General features: G+C 40.6%; 1 protein-coding gene and 1 pseudogene across 1 annotated transcript; both read right to left on the minus strand.

The window, feature by feature from the left end:
• Positions 1-5,402: 5,402 nt before the first annotated feature.
• LOC132661025 (acireductone dioxygenase pseudogene) lies at positions 5,403-6,053 on the minus strand (annotated as a pseudogene).
• An 8,875-nt stretch (positions 6,054-14,928) lies between these two features.
• LOC144613043 (olfactory receptor 8A1-like) lies at positions 14,929-15,903 on the minus strand. Its single transcript, XM_078433936.2, has one exon. The coding sequence runs from the start codon at positions 15,886-15,888 to the stop codon at positions 14,929-14,931; it is 960 nt and encodes a 319-aa protein (XP_078290062.2). The 5' UTR covers positions 15,889-15,903.
• Positions 15,904-18,334: the final 2,431 nt, after the last annotated feature.

Below are 18,334 nucleotides of genomic sequence, written 5' to 3' on the forward strand. Positions count from 1 at the left end.
TCCTTGATTTCTCTTTCTGCTGCTTGATTATTGGTGTATAGAAACGCAACAGATTTCTTTACATTAATTTTGTATCATGCGACTGTACTGAATTTATCAGTGCTAGCAGTCTTCTTTGGTGGAGTCTTTAGGGTTTTCTACATACAGTATTAAGTCATCTGCAAATAGTGAAAGTTTTACTTTTTCCTTCACAATTTGGAGTCCTTTTATTTCTTTCTGTTGTCTGATTGCTGTGGCTAGGACCTTCAGTACTAAGTTGAATAAAAATGGTGAGAGTGGACATCCATGTCGTGTTTCTGGCTTTAGGAGTAAAAATCTCAGTTTTCCTCCATTAAAAATGATGTAAGCTCTGGGTTTTACACAGATGGCTTTTATTATGTTGAGGTATGTTCCCTCTAACCCCATTTTGTTGAAGGTTTTTATCAGGAATGGATGTTGAACTTTGTCAAATGCTTTTTCTGCATTTGATGGGATGATTGTATGGTCCTTACCTATTCTCTTATTGATGTGATGTATCACACTGATTGATTTGCAAATGTTGAACCACCTTTGCAACACAGGAATAAATCCTATTTGATCGTGGTGAATTAAAAAAAAAATGGATCATTGAATTTGGTTTGCTACTATTTTATTGAGAGTTTTTGCATCTATGTTTATCAGGGACATTGGCCTGTAGTTCTCTTTTTTAGTGGTGTCTTTATCTGGTGTTGGTGTCAGGGTAATGTTGGCCTCATAGAATCAGGAATTTGGAAATTTCCCTTACTTTCCTATTTTTTGGAACAGTTTAAGAAGAATAGGTATTAATTCTTCTTTACATGTTTGGTAGAATTCTCCTGTGAAGCCAACTGGTCCTGGACTTGTTTGTTGGGAGTTTTTTGATTACTGATTCAATTTCTTTGCTGGTTATGGGTCAGTTCAAGTTTTCTATTTCCTCTTGTTTGAGCTTTGGTAGATATGTTTCTAGGAATTTATCCATGTTTTCTAGGTTGCCCAATTTGTTTGCATGCAGTTGTTCATAACATTCTCTTATGATTGTTTGTATTTCTGTGGTGTTTGTTATTTCTCCTCTCTCCTTTGTGGTTTTATTTATATGAATCCTTTCTCTTTTTTTCTTGATAAGGCTGGCTAGAGGTTTATCAATTTTTTGGTTCTTTTTAAAGAATCAGCTCCTGGCTTCATTGATCTGTTCTATTATATTTCTTAGTGTCTCTGTCATTTATTTCTGCTCTATTCTTTATTATTTCCTTCTTTCTGATGGTTTCAGGGTTTTTTTCTTTCTCTAGCTGCTTTAGATGCAAGGTTATGTTGTTTATTTGAGATTTTACTTGCTTCCCAGAATTTTTAACCATGGTGTTCTCATTTTCACTTGTTTCTATGTACTTTTTAATTTCTTCTTAGCTTTCCTGTTTGAACCATTCATTGTTTAGCAGCATGTTATTTAACTTTCATGTATTTGTGGTCTTTCTAGGTTTTTTCTTGTGGTGAACTTCTAGTTTCATAGTGTTGTGGTCCCAAAAGGTGAATGATATGATTTCAAATCTTCTTGATTTGTTCAAGTTTGTTTTGTGGGCTAATATGTGATCTATTCTGGAGAATGTCCCATGTACACTTGAACAGAATGTGTATTCTGCTGTTTTAGGATGGAATGTTTTGAATATATGTATTAAACCTATCTGGTCCAGTGTGTCATGCAAAGGCATTGCTTCCTTGTTGGTGTTCTGTTTAGTTAATCTGAACTTTGATGTAAGTGTCCCCTACTATTATTGTATTATTATCAGTTAGTCCCTTTATGATTGTTATTAACCATCTTATGTATTTAGGTACTCCTGTGTTGGGTGCACAAATATTTACAATTGTATATGTTTTGTTGGGTTGCTCCTTTTATTATTATTATATAGTGTTTTTCTTTGTCTCTTGCTACAGTCTTTATTTTAAAGTCTATTTTGTCCAATGTACTTGTTGCTACTCTAGCTTTCTTTTGACATTCATTTGCATGACAAATGTTTCTCCATCCTCTGACTTTCAATCTGCAGGTGTCTTTAGGTTTAAAATGGGTCTTTTGTAGACAGTATATAGTGAGTCTTTTTTTTTTTTTTTTTTTTTTTTATCCATTCTGTTACCCTATGTTTTTTGATTGGAGCATTTAGTCCACTTACATTCAAAGTAATTATTGATAGGTATGTATTTATTGCCATATTATTCCTTGTTTTGTGGTTGTCTCTGAAGATTTTCTCTAATACTTTCTTATCTTTAATATTAAAGCTTAGGAGGTGAAAAATTTACTGAAGTTGTTATTGGCCAAATGACAAGAGAAGCATGTTAAGACTGTGGTGTGTGGGTGGTAAGTATGTAGGTCCCAGAAAGCATGTAAAGCATGGTGATTCCTGAGATTATTAGTGGAAACCTAGGGGCCCAGCCTAGTGACTGGGACTTCTGTAGTTATAAGGGTTATAAAAACGCTGGTGGAAAGTTTTATACAAGACTAAGAGTCAGAATTTAGAACTTTTTACAAAAAGGAGGGGTGCTGGGTGGCTCGGTCGGTTGAGTGTCCAACTTTGGCTCAGGTAATGATCTCAAAGTTCGTAGGGTTGGAGCCCCATGTCAGGCTCTGTGCCAACAGCTCAGAGCCTGGAGCCTGCTTCAGGTTCTTTGTCTCCCTTTCTCTCTGCCTCTCCCCTGCTCACACTCTGTCAACAATAAATAAATGTTAAAAAAAAAAAAAGGATTAGCTTGGGTGTTTTAACTATGATGGAGAAATCTGTGGCTTAGGATAATCAACTAAGGGTCTGTAAGTTCTAAAGGAAGAATAGATAATTTGGGGCATCTAGTTAGTTATCAAGACAGCATAAGCAGCTTATCAGAAGAGGCAATTTTCATCGAATTTTTAAGGCATTACAGATTGCATGAATTTTTTCATATAGGTTTATGAGAGAAAGTGATAATTCACCTCAAGACTGGGGTATAAATCCACAACATTGAGTAAAAAGAGGTATAGAATACATAAGAACCTTTGATCTCAATGACTTATTAGTAATAAAGGAAGGTTCATTGGAAAAGTACTAACATGTTAAATGTTGGGAAGACACTTTGTCTTATGACCTTCATTCAGGAGGGTTCTTTTGGGAAAAAGGTAAGTTTGGATAAGTAGTTCTTGTCTTTCTTTTTTTTCCTAATGTTTATTTATTTCTTAAGAGATAGAGAGACAGAGCGTGAGTGAGGAAGGGACAGAGAGAGAGAGGGAGATACAGAATCCGAAGCAGGTTCCAGGCTCTGAGCTATCAGCACAGAACCCGATATTGGGCTGGAACCCACCAGCCTTGAGCTCATGACCTGAGCCAAAGTCGGATGCTTAACCGACTGAGCCACCCAGGCGCCCCAAGGGTGAGTAGTTCTGTTTGCTTCGTTTGTTTGTGAGTTTAGTTTTGTTTAGTATGTCCCAGATCGGAGGGGATGAAGTTATGAAATCGAGAGTGTTGGAACGATTGTGCTTTAGTCAGTATGGAATAGGGAAAGAAAATTGAGTTCAGGAGACCTGAGGGATGTGTGTCAGGCAGCTGAGGTGAAGAGGCCACATTCCGTGGTTAATGGAGGAAATAGCAATTTGTGAGGTATGTAGTGGGGCTGGTTTTGTATTTTTGCTCAGTGCTTACTAGTTGTGTGACAATGAGCAAATTACTTAGTGTCTCTAAATATTAGTTTCTCTATTTTAATTTAAAAGTGCGACAATGACCTTGACTTTGTGGGGATTTTGAGAGAATCGAAGGCCAGGCACTTAATAAATCTTAGTTCCTGGGGCGCCTGGGTGGCTCAGTCGGTTAAGCGTCTGACTTCGGCTCAGGTCATGATCTCACGGTTCGTGAGTTCGAGCCCCATGTCGGGCTCTGTGCTGACAGCTCAGAGCCTGGAGCCTGCTTCAGATTCTGTGTCTCCCTCTCTCTCTGCCCCTCCCTTGCTCATGCTCTGTCTCTCTCTCTGTCAAAAATAAATAAACATGAAACAAAATTAAAAAAAAATCTCAGTTCCTTCCCTGCTGGAGCTCCTTCATCTACTTATCAGCACCTTCTCTAATTTTTGCATGACCTGGAGCAAGTCACTTCATCCTCTTAGGACTCTGCTTGGTCACGAGAAAGATAGGCTTTCCTCTCACTTTCATTTAAAAAGTAATTAAGTATTGGGGCACCTGGGTGGCTCAGTCGGTTAAGCGTCTGACTTCGGCTCAGGTCATGATCTCACGGTTCGTGAGTTCGAGCCCTGCGTCGGGCTCTGTGCTGACAGCTCAGAGCCTGGAGCCTGCTTCCGATTCTGTGTCTTTCTCTCTCTGTGTAACTCCCATGCTCATGCTCTGTCTCTCTCTGTCTCTCAATAATAAATAAAAGTAAAAAAAATTAAAAAGCAGTAATTAAGTATTATTAAAATATATTATGACTAAATAATACTTGCACATGGTAAAAAATTGAACAATGTAAGTGGAGGTTATGCAGTGAAAATATGTCTTCCTCCCTTCCGTTCTGTCCCTGAATTCTCCATGTTGGAAGTAACAATTGTCACTAATTCCTTATGAATCCTCACATATTCAAACACATACATCTTTATATCTATAAATATATGTAGTGCTCCTTTTAAAGTAGTATAAAGGGTTTTTAAGAATTATTATTTGTTCAATGGAAACAGCTTAGAATAGGATGGGGCAGAGAACATTCCAAGGGTTAAAAGAAGGGAGCCAATCGCAAAGAGGGATGGGAAAAGGTATGGCTGCGGAGAGTGAGGGCAGAGGCATCTCTGGCCCTGGATGAGACACTATGGGTCAAAGCCCTGCATCTAGAGTAATAACACTTTGTCCCCTGATCCTGTCCTCACTCCATTATTGCATCACCTTTGTCTCTGGTTGATGCTGTGATGAGGTTAGAACCCTTGATAGCTTTTTTTTTTTCTTTTTGTATCTGAACGGTGGTTTTACTGACCAATATGTTCCTGAATAAGGACTCCAAGCCCAGAGTACACAGTTAAGGCAACTACTTTGTTTCCAACAAGAAAGTACACAAGGAATCCCGAGTGTCCACCACTAATGTGAGAGCTTGACCCCCGACCGGTCTCCACCCAGTTCTGGGAGAAAAACGTCCTCTAGCTGGCCAGTGTGTCATCCACTGTGACACCTGCTTACAAGGCAGGCGTGGCATCGGCCGACAGCTGCTCACCGTCCAAGCACCAGGTCTGGGCTGAGCAGCTCCGCAGGCACGTTTGGCAGATGCTCTCGTTTGCGTTAAAATCGAACGTGCGCGCTGACGCATGGCTGCTGGCCGCGGATCTCGAATTAGGTAAAATGTGATCTGTCCACATTCCCAGAGCTGCTAACATAAAAATCACTTGTTTTAAAAGCTCTTTTCATCAGAACACCTTTGGATCAAATAACCTGGCAGAGGAAAGCTCTCGTGGCCCCCCGTCTACGACAAGTTCTCTGCCGGGATCACGTTCAGGACATTCCCAAGGGCGAAGGGTGAGCGAGGCCCCAGGGCGCCGCTACCCTGTCTGTGCCAAAAATTCCATGTACTGCCCCGGAGCCTAGAAATGGTCGGCCGGCCCATTGTACGGCCGTCCACACCGGTTCTCTCACAAACAGCCGCAAGGCTTTCATGTAGTTGTTTTCATCCAGAGTGAACCGTGATAGATCCCCGCGGGAAGGGTGATCATGTCTCCTTTTTCCATGAAGATGCGGGTCCACTTGTCCTCTCTGTCTGTGACATCAAAGTAGCCGGTGCCAAGATGTAGCGGATGTCGTCGTCCAGGTGCAGGTGCTTCTCCTAGAACATCTTGACCTTTTCTTCATAATTTGGTAGTTTATCCTTGCATATGGTTGTTGTGTCCACCCAGGAATGGTTTCCCTGTTTTCGGATCTTTTCTAACTCCCGATCATTCTCGTATTTGTCAGCATCAAGCTTCCAGTAAATAACCCCTAGCAGGCGCAGGTGCTCCAGGCGGACCAGGCTGCAGGGCTCGCTGCGGTGGGGCAGCCTCGGGTCGTCTGCCGACTTGTCCACGTACGAGGCCTGCACCATGGCCGGGCGGAGGACGCAGCGAAGGAAGAGCCAAATCTTTGATAGCTTAAAATGCCAGGATGAGTTGCTTCTTCAAGAATCAGAAAAAGAAAAACCATGTGCCTCATTTGTTAAAACACATAAACATGTTTAGAACTATGTTTGACAGTTTTGTTTTTATCATGAAAGGATGTAGTATTTTGTTGCCTGCTTTTCTACATCTAATTGAGATGATCATACAATTTTAATCTTTCGTTCTATTGATGTGCTGTGTCACATTTATTGATTTGTGTCTGTGAAACCATCCTTCTACCCCAGTGATAAAACCTACGTAATCATGGCATATAATTCCCTAAATGTGCTGTTGAATTCAGTTTGCTGAAGTTGGTAATCTTGCATTTATTTACATAAGGGATATTGGCTTGTAGTTGTCCTTTTTAGTGGTGTCCTCATCAGATTTTGTATCAGGGTAATCCTGGCCTCGTAAGCGAGTTTGGGAGTGTTCCCTCCTCTTCAGTTTTTTAGAGTGTGAGAGGTGCGCCTAGGTGGCTCTGTTGGTTAAGCATCTGACTTCAGCTCAGGTCATGATCTCACAGCTTGTGGGTTCGAGCCCCCACATGGGGCTCTGTGCTGACAGCTCAGAGCCTGGAGCCTACTTCGGATTCTGTGTCTCCCTCTCTCTCTCTGACTCTTCCCCACTCACACTCTGTCTCTTTCAACAATAAACATTATAAAAAAATTTAAAAAAAAGTGTGAGAAAGTTTGGCACTATTATTATTAAATATTTTTTTTTTGAGAGAGAGAGAGAGAGCATGAGTGGGGGAGAGGCTCTTTGTATTGTTACGTATTACACTCTTCACATCCTTTAGTTTTTCATTAATATGTTTAGTGCATATCATGTATGAGTTTTATATTTTCTTTAGAGCAGTTTTAGGCTCACAGCAAATTGAGCAGAAGTACAGAGATTTCCCACATGTCTCTTGCCTTCCCACATGCACAGCCTCTTCCATTATCAACATTCTCCATTAGAGTTGTACATTTGATATAATTGACGAACATACAGTTATACATCATCATGACCCGAAGTCCATAGGTTACATTAGTGTAATTACATTACACCTCTCTTGGTGTTGCCATTTGATGGGTTTGGACAGACGTATGATGACATGTATCTGTTATATGTATAACCATTACAGTGTCACACAGAGTAGTTTCTCTGCCCTAAAAGCCCTGTGTTTCACTTGTCAATCCCTCTCTCCCCCAGAGGCTCTGACATTAACTTCTCTACTGTCTGCATAGTTTTGCCTTTTCGAGGTTGTCATAGAGTTGGCTTCCTTTACTTAGTAATATGTATTTAAGTTTCTTCCATGTCTTTTTTTAAAGTTATTTATCTTTAAAAAAATATTTTTAAGTGTTCATTTATTTGTGTGTGTGTGAGAGAGAGAGAGAGACAGAGTACAAGCAGGGGAGGGCAGAGAAAGGGAGACACAGAATCTGAAGCAGGCTCCAGGCTTGGAGTGTCTGCACGGAGCCTGACGTGGGGCTCGAACTCATGAGCTGTGAGATCATGACCTGAGCGGAAGTCGGATGCTTAACTGACTGAGCCACCCAGGTACCCCATCTTCCATGTCTTTTCATGATTTGATAGCTCATTACTTTTTAGCACTGAATCATATTCCACTGTCTGGATGAACCACAGCTTATTCATCCATTCACAAACTGAAGGACATCTTGGTTGCCTCTAAGTTTTGGCAATTATGAATACAGCTGCAATGAACATCCATCTGTAGGTTTTTCAGCTCCTTTGGTTAAGCACCAAGGAGCACAATCGCTGGATTGTATGGTAAACGTATGTTTAGTTTTGTGAGAAACGGCTAAACTTCTTCCAAAGTGTCTACACCATTTTCCGTTCCCACTAGCAATGAATAAGAGTTCCCTTTGCTCTACATCTACCCCACCATGTGCTATTGTCAGTATTCTTGATTTACGTCACTCTAATAGGTATGTAGTAGTATCTCATTGTTTTGATTTGTGTTTCCCTGATGACATATGATGTGGGGCATCTTTTCATATGCTTATTTGCCATCCCTATATCTTCTTTGGTGAGGTGTCTGTTCAGGTCTTCGGCCCATTTTTAAATAAGGTAGTTCTTTTTCTTACTGTGTAGCTTTAAGAGTTTGTGTTTGGATAACAGTCCTTTATCAGATTTGTCTTTTACAAATATTTTCTCACAAGTTATCTTTTCAAAGTCAGTCATTCCCTGACCTGTTGGCTTTGCCATACCTAAATATTAATAAAACCTCCATTTAAAACGCCATCCTTTACCCTCACTGTCCAAGATCACATTTGGGCTTGTCTACCTCTCAAAGGTTAGACTGAGAAAGAAAAGCCAGATCGTCTCCTTTTCCCCATGTATATCCCTCTTCTTACAGGCTGTTTTTCAGGATCCATTTATCCCTGCGGTGATTCGCACTGGCAAGTCTTTCACTCTCAGAAGAACCCAGTGGAGCATCTCCTTGTTTTTGCAGTAAATGAAAACATCAGAGTTTGGATGAAAGTCAGTCTGATTACAGAGCCTATATGGTTCTCACTGCATGCTGCTGCTGCAAGATTTGTATTTCTCTGACAATTTTCATTTTAACCTGGAGCTCATCTAGATTTGTGACCACAAATTTCTAGTCATTGTTATAATTTAACGTTAAAGAGAACGTGATTTTTTGAATCAGTTTAAATATGTGTGTGCATCACTTTTCTACCTGCTACTAGCCATGCGGGTTTGGTCAGAGTATGTTCATCTTTGTAAACTTCTGTGTATTAATTTGTACAATGCAAACAATACCTGCCTCATATGCCTTTACAAATATAATTTGCATAATACATTGCAATCTTGAAACACAGAGCTAGGCTACAAGATTATTGTTATTTATTTTTCATGTTTCCCTGATTATTTAAGAAAAATATGTCATGTGCCATGACACTAATTTTCGAGTTTACCCATAATAAGTACAGAAAAGAACCCATTTCATGAGTTTCTCAATCCCTCAAGGCTGAAGTAGGGAATATTATTAACAATTAAGGTAACTGAGGCTCAGAGATATTAAGTAGGTTTCAATTTATGGTAATGTGGAAAATTTTATTTAAATCTTAACTGATTCTGTTCACCATTCTGTTAAAAAAATTTTTAGCATTTATTTATTTTTGAGAGACAGTGCACGAGTGGGGGAGGGGCAGAGAGAGAGGGAGACACAGAATCCGAAGCTGGTTCCAGGCTCTGAGCTGTCAGCACAGAGCCTGACGCGGGGCTTGAACTCAGGAACCGTGAGATCATGACCTGAGCTGAAGTCGGACGCTTAACCAACTGAGCCACCCAGGCGCCCCCACCATTCTGTTTAGATATTGAAATTTTGCAATTCTTCTTCCCCTAATCAACCCGTCAGAAGAAAAGGGGTTGACTTTAGAGAGTTTGAACCAGAGAAATCTGGAGTGGGGTCAACAAGACCTTCAGAATAGGGTGGGCATGGCTCTGTACTGAAAAAAGGAGGATGACGTTTAGGACTATGTACTCAATGGTGGGATCTACAGACTGTTTCTATTGCTGGAGTCTAAGAATGTTTCCAGCCAGCCTTATTATGGACGTCCAACTTGACCCCCTGAGATTAGGGGACTGTTGGGCTCTTGGCTCATGAAATGAACCTAAGAATAATGAACTATGAATCCTGTTGAATGGCTGGCCCCAAATAAAGTGGCCCACACAGTTTGCCCTTTCTCTAAAGTGAAGTCCACTAGTTGACAAGTCTGGTCTGATGATTGTTCAGTCCACTTGTTACTGTTTCTTAAATACATGAGGACAGCTAAGGATCACTTGCTATTTGAGGGTGATTGTATATAAAAAAAAAAAGGGAGAGAAAATCATTGGGAAACAGGATATTATGTGGCAGTTGCCCTCTCAGTTTGCCTAGTGAAGTAGCCTATGTCAGCTCCAATGGAGAAGCCAGAAGTCTCTAGAAGCCATTTCTTTATCTCTTTATCTACTTTCCTGAGTTTTTCATCTGTACCTCTCTCACGAATCTGCTTTCATGGTTGGAAACTGCTGGGCCATAATCGTACAGAACATGACAGGAGCTAGCACTTTGCTGTTTGCCCTAGGTCAGCTAAATATTCCAGCCGTTTCTTGGTCTAAAAGCTCCTTCTTGGGGCATTTGGGTGGTTCAGTCAGGTAAGCATCTGACTCTTAGTTTCGGCTCAGGTCATGATCTCATGTTCATGGGATTGAGCTCCACTTTGGGCTCTGTGCTGATAACCTGGAGCCTGCTTGGGATTCCCTCTCTCTCTCTCTCTCTCTCTCTCTCTCTCTCTCACCTCCTTCCCCCCATTCCTCACTCCACTCGTGCGTGTGCTCTCTTTCTCACAATAAATAAGTAAACATTAAGGGAAAAACTCCTTCCTCTCAAAGGTTCCCCTGGACTCCCAGGCAGATTAACAGTAGGCTGTCTCTGCTGCCCTTGCATTTTGGCATCAGTGAGTGTGTATGGCCTCCTTTCTAGGACAGCTGACACTTTTAGACGGTTTTCTGCCTGAATTTCTGAAACAGAGATGGGCCAAAGGAATGATATGGCAGGAAGGGAGTGGGTAGTGAAGGAGAGCTTCCGATTTTCCACTGTCATCTTCCAGAAATGGACAGAGAAGTAAAACTTCTCCCTATTTGTGGTTGAAGAAAGAGGCAGTGGGTAGATTAAGAACCATCCTTGGGAAGTGTAGTAACAAACAGGACAGACAGGGAAGAGAATAAAAAAATCTCAGTTTCCACATGACCCATGTTCTCTTTAATATGGGTTGTGTAATTTCTAAGTTACAATCTAAAATATCTATCTTAAATATAAAAAATATAGATAAATGATATCTATCTATCTATCATCATCCTCATCTATCATCAATTTATGTTTATTTATGTTTGTGTGGCTTGGGTTTCTTGAGAGAAACAAAGGGAGGTGGATAGGGAATAGAAATGCCCATTATCCAGCATCCATTTATGACACAGGCATTGTTATGCATTTCACCTAGGCGACACAATCAATATCTCTGGATGTGGGAGTAAAGAGGCCATGAAAGCAAAAAATAGACAAATGGGACTATGTCAAACTTGCAAATTGTTTGAATCAAAGGACACAATCAATAGAGCCAAAAAACAAACTATAGAATGGGAGAAAATATTTGCAAATTAGATACCTGACAAACAGGTAGTGTCTCAGAATATATGCAGAATGCCTACAACTCAACAACAATAAAAACAAATAACCTGATTAAAAAATGGGCAAAAGACTTTTCTGTGGACTGAATGTTTGTGTGTCCCCCAAATTCATGTGTTAAAACCTAATCCAGTGTGATTATCTTTGGAGGTGGAGCTTTGGGGGAGTGATTAGGTCATGAGGAAACTCTCATAAATGGGATTACTGCTCTTAGAGACTCCAGAGACCCCAGAGAGCTCCTTTGCCCCTTCCACTATGTGAGGTTATAGTGAGATGTTGGCTATCTGTAAACAAGGAAGCAGGCTCCCACCAGACACCGAATCTCCTAGTGCTTTCATCTTGGATTTTCCAGCCTCCAGTATTGTAAGAAATAAATTTCTGTTGTTTATAAGACACCCAATCCGTGGTATTGTGTGATAGGCGCTCAAATGGACTAAGAAAGACTTGAATAGATATTTCTCCAAAGATGATATATAAGTGGCCTGCAAGCAAATGAAAAGATGCTCAATATCACTAATTATCAGAAATGCAAGTCAAAACCATGATGAACTATCACCTCATACCCATTAGGATGGCAACTATGAAAGAAAACAGAAAACAAGTGTTGGTAAGGATATTGAAAATGGCAACCGTTGTGCATTATTGGTGAGTTAGTAAAATGGTGAGACTGCTACGGAAAATAGTATGGAGGTTCTTCAAAAAATTAAAAATAGAGCTACCATATGAGCTAGCAATCCCCTTTGGGATTTCTATTCTAAAAGAGTTAAAAGTAGGATCTTAAAGAGATATTTGCAGCACTAATTCACTATAGCCAAGAAATGGACGCAAGCCAAATGTCCATTGACAACGCATGAGGAAACAAAATGTGGTATGTACATACATAGGAATATTATTCCTCCCTAAAAAGCAAAGATATACTATCACATGCTACAAAATGGATGAACCTTGAGGATATTATGCTAAGTGAAAGAAGTCCGTTGCAAAAAGACAAATAATGTATGATTCCACTTAAATAAAAATCTAAAGTAGTCAAATTCATAGAAACATAAAGTAAAATCATAGTTACCAGGGGTTGCAAGGAAGAAGAAAAGTGGAATTGTTATTTAATGGATATAGAGTTTCAGATCTGCAAGTTGAAAAAGTCCAGAAATCTGTTTCACAATGCAAATATACTTAACACTCCTGAAATAGTTAAACACTTAAAAACAGTTAAGATGGCAAATTTTTTGTTACATGCTTTTTGCCACAATAAAAAGTAAACAAAGAATAGCCCTAATAAAGTGTTAAATAAAACACGTTTCTACCTCTTACCTTGACAAACTACTTTCATAACACTGGAAGGCCAGATTCAAGTTTAGAATCCTGAGAATCTATAAGGTTCCATGCCAAAAGGTGGTAGCACAGGGAGGGCCACCCTGGTTTCCCAGGTGCCTGCCCATGGACCACAGCTTACCCCCTCTCCCTCTCATTCTCACTTACTATACAATGTGAGGCACCTACACATGCGCAGGTATAAACACCTATAGTTCACATGCCCAATGGTCATCCACATCCCTTGCATACAGCTCCTGCCTGACCATCCCTGGGAATGAACATACCAACAGTGTGGTCTGCTGTTGGAAGGATGGACCCAGGTCCTGGAAGCTGAGGAAACTTGCTCCAGGCCAAAGTCTATGTGTGATCTTTCAAGCCTGACCATGGGCAATTATTAGGCTTTTCTTGGCAGTCCTCACGGGGGAAAGCGCTAGCTGGCACCAGCTTCCTGTGGAGAAAAGGAAATACCCAACTCCAGCCCACTCTGGACAACCTATGAATTCAATGAAATATTTGAGGAAAAATTATACCAAATCTCTACAATTTATTTTATAAGATAGTGGCATTTTGTGAGGCCATCATTACTCCAATACTAAAACCAGACAAAGACTGTGCAAGAAAACAAAACAAAACAGTACTACAGACCAATATCTCTCATGAACATAGATACAAAAAAGTTTCAATGAAATATTAACAAATAGAATCCAACAATATATGTAAAGAATTATACACTATGACTAGGTGGGATTTATCCCAGTTATGTAAGGATGATTCAACATTCAAAAGTCAGTTAAAGTATTTCATCCATAAGCAGACTGAAGAATAAAAATCACATCATCCTATCAATAGGTGCAGAAAAAGCATTTGACAAAATCCAACACCCATTCCCGAAAAAAAAAAGAGAGAAACAACTCAGTAAACTGAGAGTAGGTTTATTCTCTATTCCTCTAGAACAAGAACTTCCTCTACTTGAGAAAGAAAACCTACACAAAACCTACACCTAACATCATACTTAATGGTAAGAACATCAAATCTTTCTTACTAAAATCAGAAACAAGGTAAGGATGTCCCCCTCATGACTGTTTTTCAGTGTAGTAATGGTAGTCCTAGCTAACACAGTAAAACATGAAAAAAAAAAGTTGTACAGATTGAGAAGGAAGAAATAAATCTGTCTTTATTCACAGATGACATAATTGCCTATGCAGAAAATCCAAAAGAATCAACCAAAAAACTCCTGGAACTAAGTAATCATGGCAAGGTGGAAGGATACAAGGTTAACATATAAAAAAGTCAATTGCTTTCCTCTATGGGAGCAAAGACCAAGTAGAATTTGAAATTAAGAACACAATGACATTTACATTAGCACTCCTAAAAATGAGATCTATACAAGGAAAATACAAAGCCTGCATAGGGCTTTGTGCTGACAGCTCTGAGTCTGTTGCCTGCTTGCTCTGTGCTGACAGCTTGGAGCCTGAAGCCTGCTTTGGATTCTGAGTTTCCTTCTCTCCCTGCCCTTCCCCCACTTGTGCTCTGTCTCTCTCTCAAAAATAAATAAATATTTTTTAAAAATAGGGGAAGACATTTTGCTCCATGGCAATAGGATTTACTGAGTGAAATTGGCAGGTGATGTGAAATGTCAAGTCTTTCTGGAGGTTAAAGGACTACAGGAATGTATAATATTCCTTGCCTATTTGGGAGCTGTGTGATGATACTTGAAGGAGGGGAAGTTATTTTCCAGAATTTTGAAATGGAAAGGTTATAATTATGCTAATATCAAAACATTGTGTAGGGAGACTGTCAGCCGAGAGAGGGGATAATGAGTTGTGGGTTTGAATCTCGGTGTTAATTGTTAGCAGGTCTGTGATCTGGGGAAAGTTACTTAACCTCTTTACATCAGTTTCTTCATCTGAGAACATGAGATAATTAAGTAAAACACTTAGTAGATTGGCTAGCATTCCATAAATGTTAGATGTGATGATGATATGATGATGTCAGTAACTGAGTGAAGGGACCACGTAAGCAATCCTGGCGGGAATAAGGAAGTGGTAACCACATAATGAGAGAGAGAACAGAGGGAGCAATCTGGGTGGGAAAGAGGGTATTTGTTATTTCTTGATGACTTTCAAATTTGTCTCCATTTGTCTTATGTACCGCTAAGTTCAATATGAACTTGAAATTATATTCAAGCAGATTAGGACATGAGAGATGTGAGAAGGAGAAAGGAAGGACGAAAACATCAGTGAATATATACAATGAGTCATGCTGAGAAGTGGTGGTTCTCCCTTCACATGTGTTTACATTTTTGGAGGGCTTCTCCCCTACACTTCTCCCAATTTTCAACCTGAGGAAGAATGGTGACATTTGCATCTGAAGAAGTTTCTCCTCAGTGTTTTCTGCACGGCAGCCTTTACCTCCTTATTCCTCAAGCTGTAGATCAGGGGGTTCAGCATGGGGATCACCGTGGTGTAGAACACGGAGGCCACGTTCTCCTTGGCCACAGAACTGGCCGTGGAGGGTTTTAAGTACATGAACGCTGTAGATCCGTAGAACATTCCCACAGCTGCAAGGTGAGAGCTGCAGGTGCTGAAGGCTTTGGACCTCCCCTGTGTGGTGCTGATGTGGAGGATGCTGGAGAGGATGAAGACGTAGGAAACAAGGACTGTTAAGCTGGTGACTATGATGTTGAATCCAGCCAAAAAGAACACTGTCATCTCAATATGATAGGTGCTAGAGCAGGAGAGCTTCATGAGGGGCACGATGTCACAGAAGTAATGACTGATGAGGAACTCACAGTAGGACAGTTTTAGCATCAGGCCAGTGTCTACTGTTGCACCAATGAAAGCCATGGCATAGGCCGCAGCCATCAGCAGGGAACACACTTGAGGAGACATGATGACATTGTAGAGCAAAGGGGTATAGATGGCGACATAGCGGTCATAGGCCATCACTGTCAGCATGTAACACTCTGCAACGACAAACACAACGAAGAAGTAGAGCTGTGACATGCACCCCGCATAGGAGATGATGTTCTTCTCTGACACAAAGTTCACCAGCATTTTCGGGGTAATGACAGAGGAGTAGCAGAGATCCACAAGGGACAGATTGCTGAGGAAGTAGTACATGGGGGTGTGAAGCTGAGCATTCAGACAAATCAGCGTGAACATGCCCAGGTTCCCTATGATGGTGACCAAGTAGATCCCAAGGAAGAGGAGGAAGAGGGGGAGCTGGAGCTCTGGCCGATTTGTCAATCCCCTGAGAATAAACTCCGTCACTGTAGAGTGATTTTCGGCAGCCATTCTCCTGTGCTTGGGAGCCCTGTGGGGATGGGAGAGAAGAGCCCATGAGAGCCAACATTTAAACTTCTTGGCAAAGCTGGTTTTGAGCACTTGGGTTCAGTTGGGCGATCCTGGGCTCTTTCCCGATGAATCCTCCCTTCCTTTGGCTGTTGTCTGGGAGAAAGACCAGGCTCTGGGTATTTCAAAGACCATGAGGTTGGGAGGAAAAAGGGGACAAGATCTGGGGCTTTTACCACTTTTATGTTTCTCAAATATCCTACAGCAATGGTTCTTAGGGTACATTTGTTGGACCAGCAGCATCAGCACCATGTTAGAGATGCAAACTCTCAGCCTCCACCCGGGACCTACCAAATCAGAAACTCTGGGATTGGGGCTAGCAGTCTGGGTTGAACACTCTCTCCAGATGATGCTGATGCCTGCTCAGGTCTGAGAACCTCTGTCCTATAGGTAACAAGCAGCATACTCCATATTTTGTGCTTGGACATGCTTCAGAAATAAAATTTCCTTGTCATCTGTGCAATTCCCAGATAGTTTCTGAATGTGAATGCATGATATCCTTCTCAAATTGACACAGTGTCAGGGTAGTATGGTAGTTACAGCCATATCATTGAGTGACAAGTCAATTTCTGTATCTGAAAGATGAAAATGAGAACAAAAGACCCCAATAATTAGCAACTGCTGCCAGGCAAGATGAGTTCCCTCATGTCAAGGGAGAAAAACTAAAATTTTAATCAGGCAGAATGACCATGTCTCAGCCTGGGATGACAAGCTTGCAGAAAATTCTGTAAAATTTGCAAAAAAAAAAACCCCACGCTCCCCAAACTCCCCCAAGAAATCCTCACAACATATCCTGCCATGCTCTCCAGCAGCTGTCATATTGTGAAACTATCAGAAATAGTGAGCTGTATCCTGCTTGTCACTTTGCTCCTGAAACTTGCAATTTGGGACCTCAGTCTGATCAATCTCTGTAGAGGACACAGAACTTGCCGTTTTTTGCCTATTTAACCCCAAGTCTGATCCTTCCCTGACGGAGCTACTTTGGTTTGTAGCCCAATGCTGTGTCTCTTCGGTTTGCAAACTGCACAGCAATGAAGCTTGTTTTCTGATGAAATCCTTGCAGGATGCTTTTTGTTGACAAAGAAATCAATTTCCAGGGTGCTTGGGTGGTTCAGTAGGTTAAGTGTCGGACTTCAGCTCAGGTCATGATCTCCCATTCATGGGTTCGAGCCCTGCCTTGGGCTCTGTGCTGACAGCTTGGAGCCTGGAGCCTGCTTTGGATTCTGTGTCTCCCTCTCTTTCTGCCCCTCCCCCACTAACATTCTGTCTCTAAAAAATAAATACACATTAAAAAAACCAAAAAAAAAAAAAAAAGAAATCAATTTCCAAGTCGGTTTTAAAAATAACATGGGATAATGCATATTTAGAAAATTTTTTCAAGCACTCGGTTCCCATAAAAGTGAGTTGTCATTAGGTGTCTGGAATTTGTTCTTAGGTTTTCACTGGACGTGAGGCTGTAAGACAGTGGTTCTCAACATTGACTGTGTTCTGTAATCCCTTGGAGTATTTACAAAGTATTGATTCTTGGGCTCCACCCCCAGATGTTCAGATTTAATTGATCTGCGGTGCAGGGTGGGCATTGGCACATAATATAGGACAGAGTAAGTGCTCAGTAGCTATTATGATGATGATGTTCAGATTGTAATATCAAACCAGGCCCCATTATTTCCCTAGTGGCAAGGTACTCAAATTGTCAACACTTCCCTAAGGAGCATGGATCATCATTGCTGGATATGACACTTATAGCCATCCCATCTCTAAGATACATCTCTTAGGCTAAAAACCTTACATTTTCATTCTTTTTATTACTTCCTCATATAATTACTAACTTTTGTATAATGCTCTTTGAAGGTCAATCTCATTAACTCCTCAAATTTGGGGTATGAGGAGAAATGTGTTTCGAGTAGGATTTTTGTTTCTATTTTCCTACTGAGAAAACAGAAGTGCCAGACACTCAGTGAGTTTCTTGAAGCTTACTAAAAATTATCAGTGACTTAGAACTCAAACTCTTCTCTCCTGATCATGAGCTCATTTCCTTTAGCCCAGATGTGCAGGCTTTTACATCCACACACCTACAGTTCTAAGCAATGTTGTGGTTGAAAGTGCTTTACACTTGATGGCTTAGCTTGTGCATAGCCGATGAAAAAAGAGGAACGTTATATTATTTTTTCATTCTCTCTTAAATTCAAACTGTAAATGTTACCTCAAATCATACAGTTAGTAGATACAGAACTGGGCCTAAAACCCAGGACTTCTGACTACCATCTGTTTTGTTTCCACTAAACCGTCTTCTGATTTCTGTAGCTTATCTTTAGGTAGCACTTTATTATTATTTAGTAAACTTAATTTATTGAATCTTTGGAGATGCAGGATGGATTTCATTGGTAAT

This window comes from Panthera onca, chromosome D1, assembly GCF_046562875.1.
Source record: "Panthera onca isolate mPanOnc1 chromosome D1, mPanOnc1 haplotype 2, whole genome shotgun sequence".
Classification (NCBI taxonomy): domain Eukaryota; kingdom Metazoa; phylum Chordata; class Mammalia; order Carnivora; family Felidae; genus Panthera; species Panthera onca.

Coding starts and splice junctions, on each gene's coding strand:
- LOC144613043 (XM_078433936.2), bottom strand. CDS start 15,888: ATGGCTGCCGAAAATCACTCTACAGTGACGGAGTTTATTCTCAGGGGA.